At 37.4% G+C, this 16,496-nt stretch overlaps 1 protein-coding gene across 1 annotated transcript in view; it reads right to left on the bottom strand.

Annotated features, from left to right (window-relative positions):
* The window catches only part of ASAH2 (N-acylsphingosine amidohydrolase 2), a 126,196-nt gene that overhangs the window by 43,410 nt on the left and 66,290 nt on the right, over nt 1-16,496 (bottom strand). Inside the window, exons 10-12 of the mRNA XM_073794235.1 lie at nt 6,394-6,514; nt 4,270-4,395; nt 22-108 (exon numbers count right to left, since the gene is read on the bottom strand). Coding sequence (XP_073650336.1) covers nt 22-108; nt 4,270-4,395; nt 6,394-6,514 — 334 coding nt within the window. The remainder of the gene's footprint in view (nt 1-21; nt 109-4,269; nt 4,396-6,393; nt 6,515-16,496) is intronic.

Below are 16,496 nucleotides of genomic sequence, written 5' to 3'. Positions count from 1 at the left end.
AGAAGCAGGCCCACAGCTTACCTTTGCTTTCTCATATATTATCCGTCCTATGATTTGTGTGCTGTCAAGCATATCCTGCCCAGGTCCCATAGCAATGCACATGCTAGGCTGGAACAAAATGACACAAGGTGTGTTCTTAGTGAAATAAGCGATTCTTTTAAGCAATGGAAAATGACAAGTGAATCTAAGCAAATAGAATTTTTTAAAGCCACATTCCAGCATTTCTTTTCAGGTGTTCTCTTAATTTACAGATTATGAGAAGCAAAATCATTCACGGAATTAGAGCAATGAATGTTGCTAGAAATCCTCTATTCTAGAAACTTACTTTTAAAAATAAGGGAACTGAGGCTCAGGTGGGTTAGAGTTACTGAAGATTATACAGGTAGCTGATATCTGAGCTATTACCTAAAGCCAGGTCTTTCCATTTGCTGCACATCTTTCTCTTTGCTGGTTCCTGCCTGTGGCGCTTGCTCATAATTGCCTTCAATTGAAACTCAGTTAAAATTATATTGGAACAACTAGCTGACCCTCTGGAAAAAAAAATCAGTAAATACATCTGGCTCTATATTTTACTTCTTAAACCAGAAAAATTTGCAACTGATCGGATACTTAAATATTAGAAATGGCACCCAAAATGTATTAAAAGAAAATATGGATGAATATATTCTAAAGTCTAACGATGTGAAAGGCCCTTCTAAAAATTATATGGAACACAGTTTGACAGTTTAAACATCCATACCGGGGGAAAAACATGAGACTGAAAGATAACTGATAAATGGGGTGTTGAGGGATGAGTTTGCAGTTTATGAGAAACTAAGACTTTAATATATTAGGAGCTTTAAAAAGTCAGCAAGAAAAAAAATACCCTTATTAATACATTTTGATTCATTCATATTGAGTTGGGTATTCTCTTATTTGTAGTAAAACTCATCACATTGTATACCTTAAACTTAGACAGTGTTGGATGTCAATATATCCCAATAAAGCTGGAAAAAAATAAAAGCAAAAAAAAAAAAAGCATCCTAATGGATAACACCATGGATGCAGATGAAATAGGTAATTCACACACACACACACAAAATGTAAATGGCCATTCAACGTTATAATAAGTTCAATCTTAATGAATTTAAACTACTAAATTTAAACTACGAAGAGAGAACTCTTCACATTTGTGCTAGAAAAAAACTGAAAGATTGACAAACCTGCTGGAGGAGTTTGGGGAAAGTGTCACTCATGCACTGTGGGTAGAAACGTGATTGAGAGTATTTGAGCAATGTGTAGTGTATATTAGAGGTGCTTTGAAAAAAAAGAACAAACTCACTTTTAAGAATTTGTCCTAAGGTGAAACTCACACATGTGAAAAAAGATATGACAAGCATAGTGACCATAGCATGCTTATATGAAGGAAGAAAATAAGAAGGGAGAGACTGTACGAGGAGAAAAGCAGGAAAGGAAAGAAAATACTCATCAGTAGGGGATTGGTTAACCAAATTATGGTACTTAAAAATAAAGATTACGAAGTTAGTTTAAATAATGTTTTAAAGTATATTTACTGGAAATAAGGAAGCAGGGTATAGAACAGTATTACAATATGATCCCATCTATGTAAAACTGTACATATATATGTGTACAGGTGCATAAAAAGTTGTCTGGGGGGCTTCCCTGGTGGCGCAGTGGTTGAGAATCTGCCTGCTAATGCAGGGCACACGGGTTCGAGGCTCTGGTCTGGGAAGATCCCACATGCCGCGAAGTGGCTAGGCCCGTGAGCCACAACTACTGAGCCTGCGCATCTGGAGCCTGTGCTCCACAACAAGAGGGGCCGCGATAGTGAGAGGCCCGTGCACCGCGATGAAGAGCGGCCCCCGCTTGTCACAACTAGAGAAAGCCCTCACACTGAAACGAAGACCCAACACAGCAAAAATAAATAAATTAATTAATAAACTCCTACCCCCAACATCTTCTTTGAAAAAAAAAAAAGTTGTCTGGAAGGATGTTTATTAAAATTTTCACAGGTTAATTGTGGAATTAAGGGGTGCTCCTTTACATAAGTTTCATTTTCTGAACTTTTCAATATTGTGTGTATTTTTTTTTTTTTTTTTTTTTTTTTGCGGTACGCGGGCCTCTCACTGCTGTGGCCTCTCCCGTTGCGGAGCACAGGCTCCGGACGCACAGGCTCAGTGGCCATGGCTCACGGGCCCAGCCACTCCGCGGCATGTGGAATCTTCCCAGACTGGGGCACGAACCCGTGTCGCCTGCAGCGGCAGGCGGACTCTCAACCACTGCGCCACCAGGGAAGCCCTGTGTGTATTTTTAACAGCCATATATCATTTTTCTAAAAAACATTAAAGCTATTTTCTAAATTAAAAAAACTTTTTGAAGAAACCACATTAAAGCAGAAGACACGGCAACATTTGTCCATTTCCCTCTTTCTTTTTCTCAAGCGTTTTCTGGTTTTGTTCAGAAAGCCATCCCTCTCCGTGCAGTGATCCCATTCCTCATTCCAAATAAGTCTAAGGCGATCATGGAAATTCCCTAGGCTTTGCCAAAGATTGGTCTGGAACCCAGCTTAAGCCAATCAACACATACCATTTCTCCAGCAACTGTTTTGGTCCAGGGATGGACATGTGACATAAATTGACAGTCAGACTAAAGAGAATTCTTATTCCGTGGTTGGAAGAGAGGCTCGCTCTCTCTCCTACTGGGTATGAGAGAAAAAAGCACACACCTTCCTCACTGATGACTGGTATCTTGCAGACATGAGGGAAGCTAATCCAACACGAAGGGAAAGGAAGAGAAACTGGATTGTGTTGTGGAAGGGGGTATGATTTTGCTGTAATTTTTTCTGATTATAAAGTAAAATATACTTATTGTAGAAAAAGTATTAAAAAGTTAAATAGAATTAAAATAATGAACAAAAAATAAATAGAAAACTGCCTATACTAGTGCCAAAAAGAGAAAATCGTGGTTAACATACCAGTGTGTTTCATTTTCTTTTTACTATGATACATTTATTCTCAAAACTGCAGTCATGATGAATATGCAATACTAAACCCTGAGTTCCTTAGTATTATGAGCTCTTTCCCACATTAAGTATTCCAACATAACACATGAAGTTGATGCATAATATTCTATTGCAAATAAGTATTATAATTTATTTAACCATTTCATCTGTGAATTTTGGAATTTAACAAGTAATCCTCAAATCTAATGTGAATTAATGATGTGTAAAAATTTTGGAAGTGAATGATAACAAAGACTTTTTTTCATTGTAGTATAGTTGATTTACAATGTTATGTTAGTTTCTGGTGTATGAAGACTTTCTATATAAAAATAGTAATATACAATGGAAAAGTATAATTGTTAAAACTATATTTCTCATTGAGTGGGGTTGACTGGGATAAAATAAATAGCCCAGGAATAGTGTTTAATAAAAGCAATATGGCAGGTGAAATACCGTATAAACACAAAGAATAAGAACCCAGAAGCTAGAATCTGCTGCTCATGTCAAAGTTGCAAAAATCTAAATGAAGATGGGAGGACAGCCTTACTTGCTACCTTTAAAACTTATCACATAGAATTGTATATAGTCATAAAGAGATTTTTTTTTAATTTAAAAATTTAAGAGATTTTTTTTTAATTCTACCAAATTTCTACAAATTAGGTAGAAAACTCAAATCCTACACCAATAAAAAAATCAATAAGGTATAGAATGTTGTTCATGAACACATAAACATATGAAGAGGAGTGAGAGTGGTAACTTTGGGGAAAGGGAGAGGGTAGAGGGGAAGGAGGTGAACAGGGACTTTCACTTTTTACTGCTCTTTATGCTTCCCATGTGGTTTGAGTTTTTACACCAAGATTGTTTTGTTTGTAATTTATAAGAAAGGAAAAAGAATTCTGACCTTGTATTTTTAGAAAACCCTATAGACTTTATAATCACTGAGAAATGTCTCAGGCAGGCAGTTTTTATACTAAATTGTGACTTCAGAAATGCCAAGGAAAAATGTTTCAGGCTGTCCAATTTTGGGGAAGGATATTTAATCTCTGACATTTACTAAATTGTCTTACCATTCAAAAAATTTAACAATCAAATGGAAAACTACAATTTTACTCAATCACAATTTAGTGGGTGCTTTTGAGAAGAGCAAATGCTAGCAGTAAGTAGGTCAGAGTATACTTGAGGAGAACATAATTGTACATGAATGTTGAATAGTTAAACATAAAATGTACTTGAGATGCAAAAACAGATTTCACGTCATTATTACCTACCCCACCGATGGGACAAGTGCTATTGGCATTATCACAAGACTCTCCCGTGTTGATGCAGTGCGGGCCAAGAATATTGGGGGACACATCTCCCAGGTTCGATGAAGCAAAAGCTGCTACATACGGTCCCTGCCAAAAGAAACATCCAGTTGCCGTTTATTCTTTCTTTTTTTTTTTTTTTTTTATTTCAGGGCCAAGCAAGGAGAACAGGCAGCTCATGATCAAAAGACCCAAACTCCCCAATGGCTTTCAGGGGAGCATTTTTAAAGGCAACATTTGGGGGTGAAGGCTGCAGGATTCATGACTTTCTTCTCACTGATATGTTGTGAAGTAGCAGTGTGGTGTTTTAGGAATCTTAATCATCAACTTTCTGGTTCCAAACAGTCTGGGGTCTAGTGCTTGTGCTCAGCAGGTAGTCGCCATCCTCCACCTGAGTGGGGGTCTCAGTTCCTGTAGAACAACTGGTTTCAGAACTTAATGAAGCTCAGGTTCTTGATGTCTCATCGCAGAAAGAATTCAGTGAGAGACAAAGTGATAGGTGAGAAGTGGATTTATTTAGAGAGAAACACACTCCACAGACAGCGTGTGGGCCATCTCCGAAGGTGAGAAAGGCCTATTCTTTCTTATTTACCACAATGAGTTCATTAAAAAGGCAAACATTCAACCCACTCTGGTGAACTATTCAAAATCATCTGCATACGACAAAAGGAGGATGTACAATATTCTGAGAGAATTTTTTATTTCTGAAAAGGCTCACATTGCCGTCAGCATACGTGTTATTACTTGTGATATTCCAGTTATCAATAAAGCTATTTCAAGTAGGAGAGTTTCAAATTTGTGTCTCAAACAGCAACATTTTGACAAGAAATACAGTGTGCAACGAGTTATAAAATGCTGACCCATCAATCTAGTGTCTGGTGTTGTACCTGGAGCTCAGATATCCATTTTCCCTTTAAAAATAAATAGCCTATTGGCTTAAAAAAGTGAAGAGCCAATCCAGATTTTTCTGTTGCATAACTGAACCTAAACATAGGCTCCACCACCCAGACGTGCCCTCTGTGTATATTTTCTCTATCTCTTCAACCTGAAATAACAACACAAAACCTTTTAGAGTAGGGTAAGACCTTAACCTCAACCAACTGGACTACAATTCTACCTTAAATTCTTAAATTTTCTTAGGGAAAGAGATAATCAAGTATAGGAGATTATGTGTCTTTTTTTATACTAAAAAGATACTGGGAAACTCCTTTATTTTCCCTAAAACACAGGCTAAAATGAAAAAAATAGAGATTTGTCAACAAAGGAGATAAAAAATCAGACCAGATGTTCATGGGCTAATATTCCCATAACATCGCCAGAAAAACCTGAACGCACTTTTTGGCCAACACAATATCTTGTAACAGAACACTTATTCTAGGCAAGGGCCTGGGGTTCTCATCCCATCATATATTCTTCTGCAATTAGGGGTTAGATGCTGGGGTCAAGCAGAGCAGGGTCCTTCCTCGCCAAATATCTGCAGTCGGTAATTTACACAAAGCTGACGAGTTTCCTGGAGTACATGGACTGGGTTCCTGGACACCCCCAACTCTGGTCCCATCACTCACTACATTTCAAAGTTACAAAGACAACTCTAATGGATTAGGGTTGTCTCTGACTTAGGCCATATTGCAGGAAAGTAGAAATTCCTTGAAAGGAAATTAAGAGGGAAGTCTGGACCACAGAAAAGGACTCATTCCCTGTCCTCATTCAGATTCCTATACCATTAAGAAGGTGCTTAATGATTTTATATCTCTGAAAACAAGAGATATAAACACAACACAGTTTATCATATTTCCAAGTTAATCAAAAATTATATATGGCAAAAGTTATTACATATTAATTTGCCCTTCCTTATCCAACTAATTGTAACTTTATGAAATCATCACATCAGTAGTATTTGACACAAAGCTAACGGTCATTTAAAATTTTTCTTAGGGAGGATGGAGAATTCTTTCTATCCAAGCATGTCAGTATGTGGCATCCCTGATGACACTTTCCTCTGAAGATTTGAATCAGCTATTCTGAACACTGAATGAATGATGATATTCAATGAATTAAGATGAAGCTTTCAATGCCATAAATTCTCACCTCTCCAGGTAGATATCCTTTGTTCTTCTCTTGCTCAAAAAGGTAAGAGGCATAGCCCACATTGTCGCTGTTTACAAGATGATTGCTATTGTTCATGCTGACTGGGTGGATGGCAAACCAGCTGTAAAAGAACAGGCAGCCCTAAGTTAATGAAGAGAACCAGGTAACTGGGGTGAAAAATGATGACTGGGAGCTTAAGGTTTCTCCAGCTGTAAAAAAAAAAAAAAAAAAAAAAAAAAAATTATTTTGATGATAGGCATTCTATCAAAACATTTAGGTTCTTTCATTGTTAATGAAACTTAAATTACTAATAATATACTCAAGAAGTCTGACCACTTACTTAAATTAAAAATATTTCATCATTGTCATCTTCATCATAAGCTTTTAACAAGAGCCAATACTGGTTAGTTACCAGGTGATATACCTAAAGAATTGTATCGACATAGACTTTATCTTTCAAGACAGGTACACACATAATAATTATTCAAATCAATCCTATCCAATTCAGTAGACATTTACTGAGAGTCAGCTGTGTGCTGAGCACTGAATAAATTGCAATTTACTCTAGAATTTTGCAGAAGACAAAGATGTAAACAAATGGCTTTGATACAGTGTGACAAATGTTATAAATAAGGAGGCATAAAGTGTTTGAGGACCACAGATGACTAGCAATTAATTCTTAAACGCATTCCAGAGAGAAAGAACAGCAGAGTAAATGCACAGGGGTGTGAAAGAGGATGTTATGCATAATTCAGTATATCCTTATGCATAGTAATACCTTGTTTAAGTGTAGAGCTTATAGAGTTCACAAGTTAATTTCACATCTGTTACTTCATTTGAATTTCACAACAACCCTGAAAAACAGGCTGGTATTACCTGCGCCTCACAAGGTGTCTCGGAGAAGCAAGATGGAAGCCCACTTGTCATACAGGACCAAGGCTAAGTGTGGGTCTTGTGACACCTTGTTCAGTGGCCTTTGTAGGATCAAACCTTGACACAGGTGAAAAAGGTGTTTACAGGATAGAAGGCTGTAAAGCTGATTAGCAAGAATACTCAAGAAAAGAGAGATGCCAATCAATAAATTTTCAAGCTAATTTAGGATTTTTAAAAATCTTTTGTTGATTTTTCTTCGCTGAAGGCTTTCAAAACATTTCTACCTAAGTAATACGGTACACAAAACTGAACATTGACTTAATGACTAGGGATGTTTTGGGGCTTCAAGTCATCATTCAGTATTCAGTTCTCATTACCCAACAGATGTAATATGTAGGTCAGAGGTAGCCAGCACAACACCCACGGGGGCTGGGTAGGCAACATAGGAGTTAATCTGGTTGGTACAATAGGGACTGTGAATTGCAGAGGCACTCGCATAGTCTAAGGACCACCGCCTCTACTGGGCTGCGGCCAAATGCTGCCTGATGGGAGCATAAGCCAGTGCTGCCAGATCTTCCACAAATCCATGGTTTTGGGAAAATGTAGTGATTTAAAAATTCTATTTAAAGAAGTAAATGGCATGGAGACCAAGGAGAAGAATGGTTACAAGTTAAGAGACTTAAGACACAAAGCCAACAAATGTAGTTTGTGGACTGTGTTTGGGTTCTGACTCAAAACAACTGGAAAAAGACTGTTGATACAATCAGGGAAAACTGAACACAGACTAGGTTTTAGATCATATTAAGAAATTATTTTTAATTTTGTTGATTGTGATAATGGACTGTAGTTATATCTGTCTAAGTTTTTATCTGGTAGAGATACACACTGAAATATTCATGAATAAAATGATATCCGGTATTTTTGCTTTTAAATACTCTAGCAAAACAAACAAACAAAAAGGAAAGGAGGGATGAAACAGAATGGCAGAGGATTGCTACTTACTGAAGCTGGATAATGGTTCCATGGAGATTCATTAGACTAATCACTCTAAACTGGCATATATTTGAAATTTTCCATAATTGCTTTTTGTTATGCTGACATCCATTGAAAAATGTTTCCTTCCAATTTTATTGAGATAACTGACATACAGCACTGTGTAAGTTTAAGGTGTACAGCGTGATTTGACTTATGTACATCATGAAATGATTATCACAATACGTTTAGTGAACATCCATCATCTCATACACATACAAAATTAAAGAAAAAAATTTTTGTGATAAGAACTCTTAAGATTTACTCAAGAGTTTTCATATATAATATATAGCAGTACTGATTATATTTTTCATGTTGTACATTATATCCCTAGTACTTATACGTGGAAGTTTGTAGTACTTTTTGACGGCCTTCATCCATTTCAATTTTTTTCAATTTTTTTTTTAATAGTGTTAGACCAAATCACCAGTCTATAGGCTGCATTCGGCCCCCAAGGTGTGTATTTGCCACAGTGCAAAGGTACAGAAGTTTGGATTGAAGGCAGTTCTAAGGTCATTCTCTAGAAGTTACTTGCAAGGTTTCTATATGTTTTAAAACCCTTATATTCGTTTCTTTTTTGTGGTTTTTTCTCTTTCTCCTAAGACTCAAGTGCCAAGGGATATTCTAGTCAACTAGTATTTTCCAGTCAGTTGAAATACGCTTTTTTGTAGTTTTATTCCATTTAGTTTGGAAGGAAAATGAGGTGGTGGCCTTGACAGTTCCAAGGCTCTCCAACCAAAATATTTCCAACATGGTCACACTGAGGTCAGCCAGATGCAACCTCTCCAGTGCAATCAAAGGAAACCCACAGAACAATTCTATCAATGTTAGACTATCATTTAGTACTTATTGGGTGAAAAACTTTATATATAGGTTCTCATTTTATTCTCACAAGAACCCTTTGAGTCAGATGCTTTCCTTATCCCCATTTCAAACCAAGGAAACAAAGGCTCAGACTGATGAAGTAACATGACCAAGGTCACAGAGTTGTAAGTCAAGAAGCAGGACTATGAATCTGGGTTTGTCAGACCATAAGCCCATGTTCTTATCTGCTATGGGATGTGGGCTCTGTCTCTTCTGTTCATTCAATCGCTCATTCAATATACATTTAGTTAACTCTGACTCTGTGCCAGACACTGGGGACATAGAGATGCACAAGGCATCATCTTACCCTTGAAAAATGCTTCACAGACGATGTGACATTTGAGCTGGGTCTTAAAAGATGAGTAAGTCAAGAGGGAGGGGACATGGGGATATGTGTATACATATGGCTGTTTCACTTAGTTGTACAACAGAAGCTAACACAGCATTGTGAAGCAATTATACTCCAATAAAGATTAAAAAAAAATGAAAAAAACGATGAGTAAGAACTTGGCAAGGGGATGACTGGAGAAAAGACATTCGTAGCAAAGGTACGGAGATGGAAAGGAGTGCAGTGTGTTCAGAGACTGGATAACCAGCATGACCACAGCAGAATGGATGAGGGCAAGGAGAGATGGAGGTTGCTCCATTCATTCAATCAATATGAATGTATTAATAACCAAGTATGTGGTTGGCCTTATGTTAAACCCCAAGGAACATAGAGAGGAATCAGGTGTGTTCTCTACCATCAAGGAACCACAATAAATACCTGGGCGAAAGCAAATGCTAAGAATTTTGGTCTCTAATTAGACTATAGGCTTGAATTCTTATTTATTTATTTTCATTTATTTTAGATCATAGAAAATTAATTGAATTTTTTCTTTACAAAACTGAAAAAAAATGTATTCAAAAAAGTTATTTGCATTTCAGAATAAGAAGATACTGTTTTTCCTTCTCTGCCCTTTAAAATATATGCTATAAAAATATCAGGCTTGTCACAGCAACCAAAGTACTTTGGTAAGAGATGAATATTTATAAAGATAGGCAGAAAAGTGGTCATTTTAATTTAAGAATGCTTACTTACAGTTTATTTTATCTGGTCAAAAAGTATTCATCAAAGCAAAGTTCAAGAGAGAGGAAGAAAGGTTTAGGTAGTTTCAAAAGAAGTTAGAATATAGATATAAAAGGATGACTATGTCTTTCATAATAAACTTTTTAAAATAATGATTATGTCAGGGCTAGGGCAGGGCTCTACTTGAGTCAGCATGATGGAATCGAGGTGCTGAGGAAAGTCAAGAGATTTGAGATCTTATCATTATAAGGAGCAAAGTTAGCTAAACTTTCTAGATCCCTGTTTCCTAAGACTGAAAAACAGATTTCAACTATGCTTTGTGAATCACTAAACAGCAAATTAATACAGAATAGTATAATTATTCTCTCCTATGTAACTGAGACATTTTCTAGTGTCTCTTTCAATTCAGACATTGTGTACTTCCTATTCTGAAGCAGAAAAGTCAAATGCAGAATTGAGCTTCTTAAATATTCTAAAACAGTAACAACCCATCCCTGGTTCCATTCTCTCAGACCTGAGCCTCCCTGTTCATATGGAGGTCATGCTCCGCACAAAGGTGACTGGCAAAGGGGTAAGTGGAGGCTGAAATCCAGCCCCCTCTCAGCTCCCCGAACGAGGCACCTTAGTCAGCGCAGAGAAGGGAGAGCCTTTGTGTGCTGTGCACCGAGTCCTATGTGCTAGGTGTGGCCATCTCCAACCTAAGTGCCCACCAACAGGGGAAGAGAATATTGTACCTCCATTCAAAGGTAGTGTTCATGAAGATGTGTAATAACATGGGAGCCCTTTGGACAAATACAATAGAAGATGCTGTAGTGGATTCAATAGTGTCCCCCCCAAAATTCACATCTACCAGAACCTCAGAATGGGACCTTATTTAGATATGGTCTTTAGAGTGTAAACGAGGTAAAGATCAAGTGAAATGATACTGGCTTAAGTTGGGTCTAAAATCCAGCAACTAGTGTCCTCATAACAAGCGGAAAGGGACAGAGAGACACCCAGAGATAGAGATGTAGGCAATGTGAACATGAAGACAGAGCCAGAGGGATGTATCTGCAAGCCAAGGATTGCTGGCAGCCATCAGAAGCTAAGAGGAAGACATGGAACTGATTTTCCCTCAGAGCATCCAGAAGGAACCAAGCCTGCCAACACCCTGATTTCAGACTCCCGGCCTCTCGACCTGTGAGAGAATAAATTTCTGCTGTTTTAAGCCAACCATTCTGTAGTTCTTTGCTATGGAAACCCTAAGAAACTAATATAGAGGCCATATGTCTTAGTGGCTAAGAGCTCTGGAATCAGACACAAGTTACTTAACCTATCTGAAACTCAGTATTCATATCTGTAACATAATGATAATAGTATTATCTACCTCACGGCATTTGACAATTAAAGGAACAAAAACATCTGAAATGCTTAGCACAAAGACTGGTTTGTGCTAAGAATGGAATAAATCATCACTATGATGATGTTGATGCTGATTTTGATACTGCTGCAGCTGGTGGTGATGATGACTATAAGGGAAAAAGATATCCAAAGCCCTGTGTATATGTGTGTTTCATAAGGTAAACACAAAATTAAAATATATGATACGTGTGCATGTGTGTATTCAGCACACGTATATTCACCCCATATAATATGAGCTTTAAATAATTAAATGAGGAAACGCTGCCCTCTTGTGGCAGAGACTTGAGGGCTTACAAAATACCAACGTGTCCTCTCCTTCCCAGTCCCTCTGGCAGGGTGGGGCATGTGAATCTGACCGATAACATATGTGAAGAAGGACCACCCAATTTTGATTAGACTTTGCATGAGTGGGAAATGTGCACATTAAAATCTTTAATGTGTTAAGCCACTGGAATTTCATGGTCTATTGCATCGCCTGGCATTAATGAACACCTCTTAACACACACCGAATTAATACACCACTTTTTCACTTGCCTTACCATCCTCCTGGCCTCACCCCACTACAGACTACTGGGAAAAGGAAAGCAAAGGGTGTTGCATCGTGTTATACTGTAAGGGTTATTAGGCCTGGAATTTTACCCAAAGGGCAACCTGAATTTGAAACAAGCAGAAGCAATGACTCCAGACCAGACTACTCAGATTAAAGGACAATGGGCTGTAGCCAGAGGACCCCTTCTAAAGTTACAGGTAAACTTGGTGGCCTGCATCCTGGAGAACCTTTCTACCATCTCTGCTCAAGAGAAGAGATGTCCATTCTCAACTACTCATTTTGTTATCTTCAAAAGTCCTGGATGAAAAAAAAAACAAAAATACCCTCTCAATAATGTTACTGGAGAGATATCTGGTTTGGATGGATTCCATTAAGTTCATTAAGTTACTGCAATCAAAGTTCTTGCATCCCAAATAGTATGATTAAGTAATCAACAAAAGTAAAACAAGAAGTAGCCAATAAGAATAGTTTTTTTAATTCAGCCTACCCAGGAACTGAAGAAATTGAAAGGAAAACAAGAATGATTTGGCTTTTTTGGGTCTATTACTTAACATTTGTAAAGCATGTTAATACCAAAATTGGCAAGAGCACAGGAAAGAACGCTCCATTCATGCTTGGGTAGAAGCAGTGTAAACCAGCAAGTTTTCCAGAGGACCATTTGGCAAATTATGAGAAAAGCTGTAATAACTAATAGCCCTCTATTGGCTCAGCAACCCCACTTCTAGGAATTTAGCTTAGGGAAATCATTGGCAATATATACAAGATATCTGCTCATGAATGCTTAGCACAGTGTACTTTATGATAGAAAAAAGCTATAAACTGAAATGTCAAATGATTGGCGATTTGTTTGGTACATTATCATACATATAATGGAACTATACAACAATTTTAAAATGGTGATTTAAAAAATACTACATTTCTTTTTATGGCTGAGTAATATTCCCCTGCATATATGTGCCACATCTTCTTTATCCATTCATCTGTCGATGGACACTTAGGTTGCTTCCATGTCCTGGCTATTGTAAGTGGAGCTGCAATGAACATTGTGGTACATGAGTCTTTGAATTATAGTTTTCTCAGGGTATATGCACAGTAGTGGGATTGCTGGGTCGTATAGTAGTTCTGTTTTTAGTTTTTTAAGGAACCTCCATACTTTTCCACATAGTGGCTGTATCCATTGACATTCCCACCAACAGTGCAAAAGGGTTCCCCTTTCTCCACACCCTCTCCAGCATTTATTGTTTGTAGATTTTTTGATGATGGCCGTTCTGACCGGCGCGAGGTGATACCTCATTGTAGTTTTGATTTGCATTTCCCTAATGATTAGTGATGTGGAGCATTCTTTCATGTGTTTGTTGGCAACCTGTGTATCTTCTTTGGAGAAATGTCTATACTCAGCCATAAAAAGAAATGAAATTGAGTTATTTGTAGTGAGGTGGATGGACCTAGAGTCTGTCATACAGAATGAAGTAAGTCAGAGAGAGAAAAACAAATACCGTATGCCCACACATATATATGGAATCTAAAAAAAATTGTTCTGAAGAACCTAGGGGTGGGACAGGAATAAAGACACAGACGTAGAGAATGGACTTGAGGATACGGGGAGGGGGAAGGGTAAGCTGGGACGAAGTGAGTGAGTGGTATGGACTTATATATACTACCAAATGTAAAATAGATAGCTAGTGGGAAGCAGCTGCATAGCACAGGGAGATCAACTCGGTGCTTTGTGACCACCTAGAGGGGTGGGATAGGGAGGGAGACGCAAGATGGAAGAGATATGGGGATATATGTATATGTATAGCTGATTCACTTTTTTATAAAGCAGAAACTAACACACCATTGTAAAGCAATTATACTCCAATAAAGATGTTAAAAATAATAATAAAATAAAAAATACTACGTAGCACTGAAAGATATTCATAAGGTAATTGTAAATGAAGAAGTTGCCAAATTGTATATACAATAAAGTGTCATTTTCAAAAAATAAAGAAAAATAAACATGATTAGGTAAAGGTCTGAAAGGCTATATAACAAAATATTAGAAGTTATTGAGGCCCAGGATTACCAGATGATTTTAAATTGTTATTTTTGTTCACCTTAGAAATTTTAGGAAATACACGAACAAAAGGAAGATTTTTTAAAAACCACTGTACAACACCAAGAGTGAACTCTAATGTAAATTATGGACTCTGGGTGAAAATGACCTGTCAGCATAGGTTCATGGATGGTAACAAATGTACCACTCTGGTGGGAGGTGTTAATAACGAGGGAGGCTGTGCATGTTTGGGGGCAGGTGTATATGGGAAATCTCTGTACTTTAATTTTGCTGTGAATCTAAAACTGCTCTAAAGAATAAAGTCTATTAAAAAACAACTTTGCCAGCCCTGGCATAGTGTCACTTCTCTCATCTTTTATTGATCAAAGTGGTCCCGGGGCTGGCCAAGTTTCAAGGGCTGGAAAAATCTCCACTCTTGAAGGGGACTGGCAAGGTCACTTTGTATAGAATACATAAGGTAAGAGTTATTGTTGCCACCATCTTTGGAAACTATAATTTTCCATTTAAAGATTTTTTTTAGTCTATCAATCCCAAAAGGAATAAAAAGCACTGAAAAAGTGAGATAAATAGCAAAGTGAAGAGATATAGACAAGTCCAGATACATAATAATCGTAATTCATAAAAATAAACTAAATTCACTCATTAAAAGATGAAGATTATCAGAGTAAAAAAATAAAGCTATATGATATTCATAACAGACACTTCTAAAATGTAAGAACAAATAAGAGTTGAAAGAAAATGATAGAAAAAATATACATGGCATATTCTAACCTACAGAGAGCTGAGTTAGCTATATTAACTGAAAATACATAGATTTTTGAGGCAAAAAATTTATTATTAGGTATAAAGAGAATCACTACAAAAACAAATAAAAAGCACTTCAGATACATGGAGATAACATTGTTAATATTTTTTATAGTATTTTAAAGCTTCTAGTACCCATAGTATATGAAACTAAGAGAGCATCTACCTTGAAAGAATGACTTTTTGTCATGTTTATTTCTTATCATACATTCCACATAGGAAAATAGGCAGAAGAAAATGTACCTGAATATTAACCATGGTTGACTTTGGAAAGTAAGTCCAATGTCTTCTGCTAGTTATGACAGCTGGCTTTTACAGCTTTGGTTTCTAAACTTGGGACAATTTAAATTAACAAGTATGATTAATCTCTGCTATCAGTCAACGCTCATCACCCTCGTCATCAGAAAGCCCTTTTTAAGCACCTTCACTTTACATGGGCATGGACTAGACACAGAACGAAAACTCACTACATAACCAAGGCCTACACTGCACTGAAAAGGGAGAGCACAAATAAGCTGGTAGGAAAGTTGGAGCAAGAAGACGGTGTCAAGCTTCACAACAACATAGAAGAGGCAGAATAGGAAAGAGAAATTCAGGATGTAGAAACAGAGCGGGGCTTCACAAACCAGAGCGAAGGCTAATGGAGAAGGTATTTATAAAGACATGATGATGAGATGGAGAAAAGGTCAAGAATGGCTGGTGAAAGGCAGTCACTGAGGTTTCCACATTTGCTCTCGGCGTGGGGTTAAGTACACTGAGGAGAGAATGTAGGGGGGAGAATAGAGAGCCATAGAGGATAAACAGTTAGAAATTATAATTCAAGAAGTCATAGTCAGAAATCATAGAGAAGATTTATACACACACACACCCCTCAAACTGAGTTCCATAAGTCAGTATCATTCGAATGAATTAATTTCATAAATTGGGTTTTTCTAAGTGTGTACATAAATTATTCAAATAGGTTGCACAAATCACTGCCCCTTGTTGTCTTCTGAAAATGTGCCTTGAAAGGATAACCCCTTTCTGTAAAAATAAAAGGATTTGCAATGTGTAAAACAGAAGACAATAGAGAAATTATTCAAAAATCTGCTCAGACCTTCCTTCCAGCTCTGAAGGAAGCCATGCGATACTGACTCCTAAAGCGTTAATGAGGTGAGAAAAAAAAAAAAAGAAGGGTCCATGCCACTCCTACAAACTTGAGAAAGGAAACTTGGCAGACGGGAAAAGATAGGAGAAAGGAAGAGAAGTGAGACAGAGCCTGTCCGGCTGCACCACACTTGAGGAAATGAGTCAGTGTTCCCAGCTGCCACTCCCAGAGCCTCCATTCAGATTATCTGCCCACCCCTGTGATTCTTCTCTTGGTACAGATATTTGAAACCTGTTTTGTTTTCTCCCTTCATCGTTTCTTCGTTCCATAGCATCTTACTACATCAGGATCTCCCAGAACTCCACTC

Source organism: Tursiops truncatus, chromosome 16, assembly GCF_011762595.2.
Source record: "Tursiops truncatus isolate mTurTru1 chromosome 16, mTurTru1.mat.Y, whole genome shotgun sequence".
Classification (NCBI taxonomy): domain Eukaryota; kingdom Metazoa; phylum Chordata; class Mammalia; order Artiodactyla; family Delphinidae; genus Tursiops; species Tursiops truncatus.
Note: the sequence above shows the minus strand (reverse complement) of the source record. Positions and strands in the feature narration are given on the sequence as shown.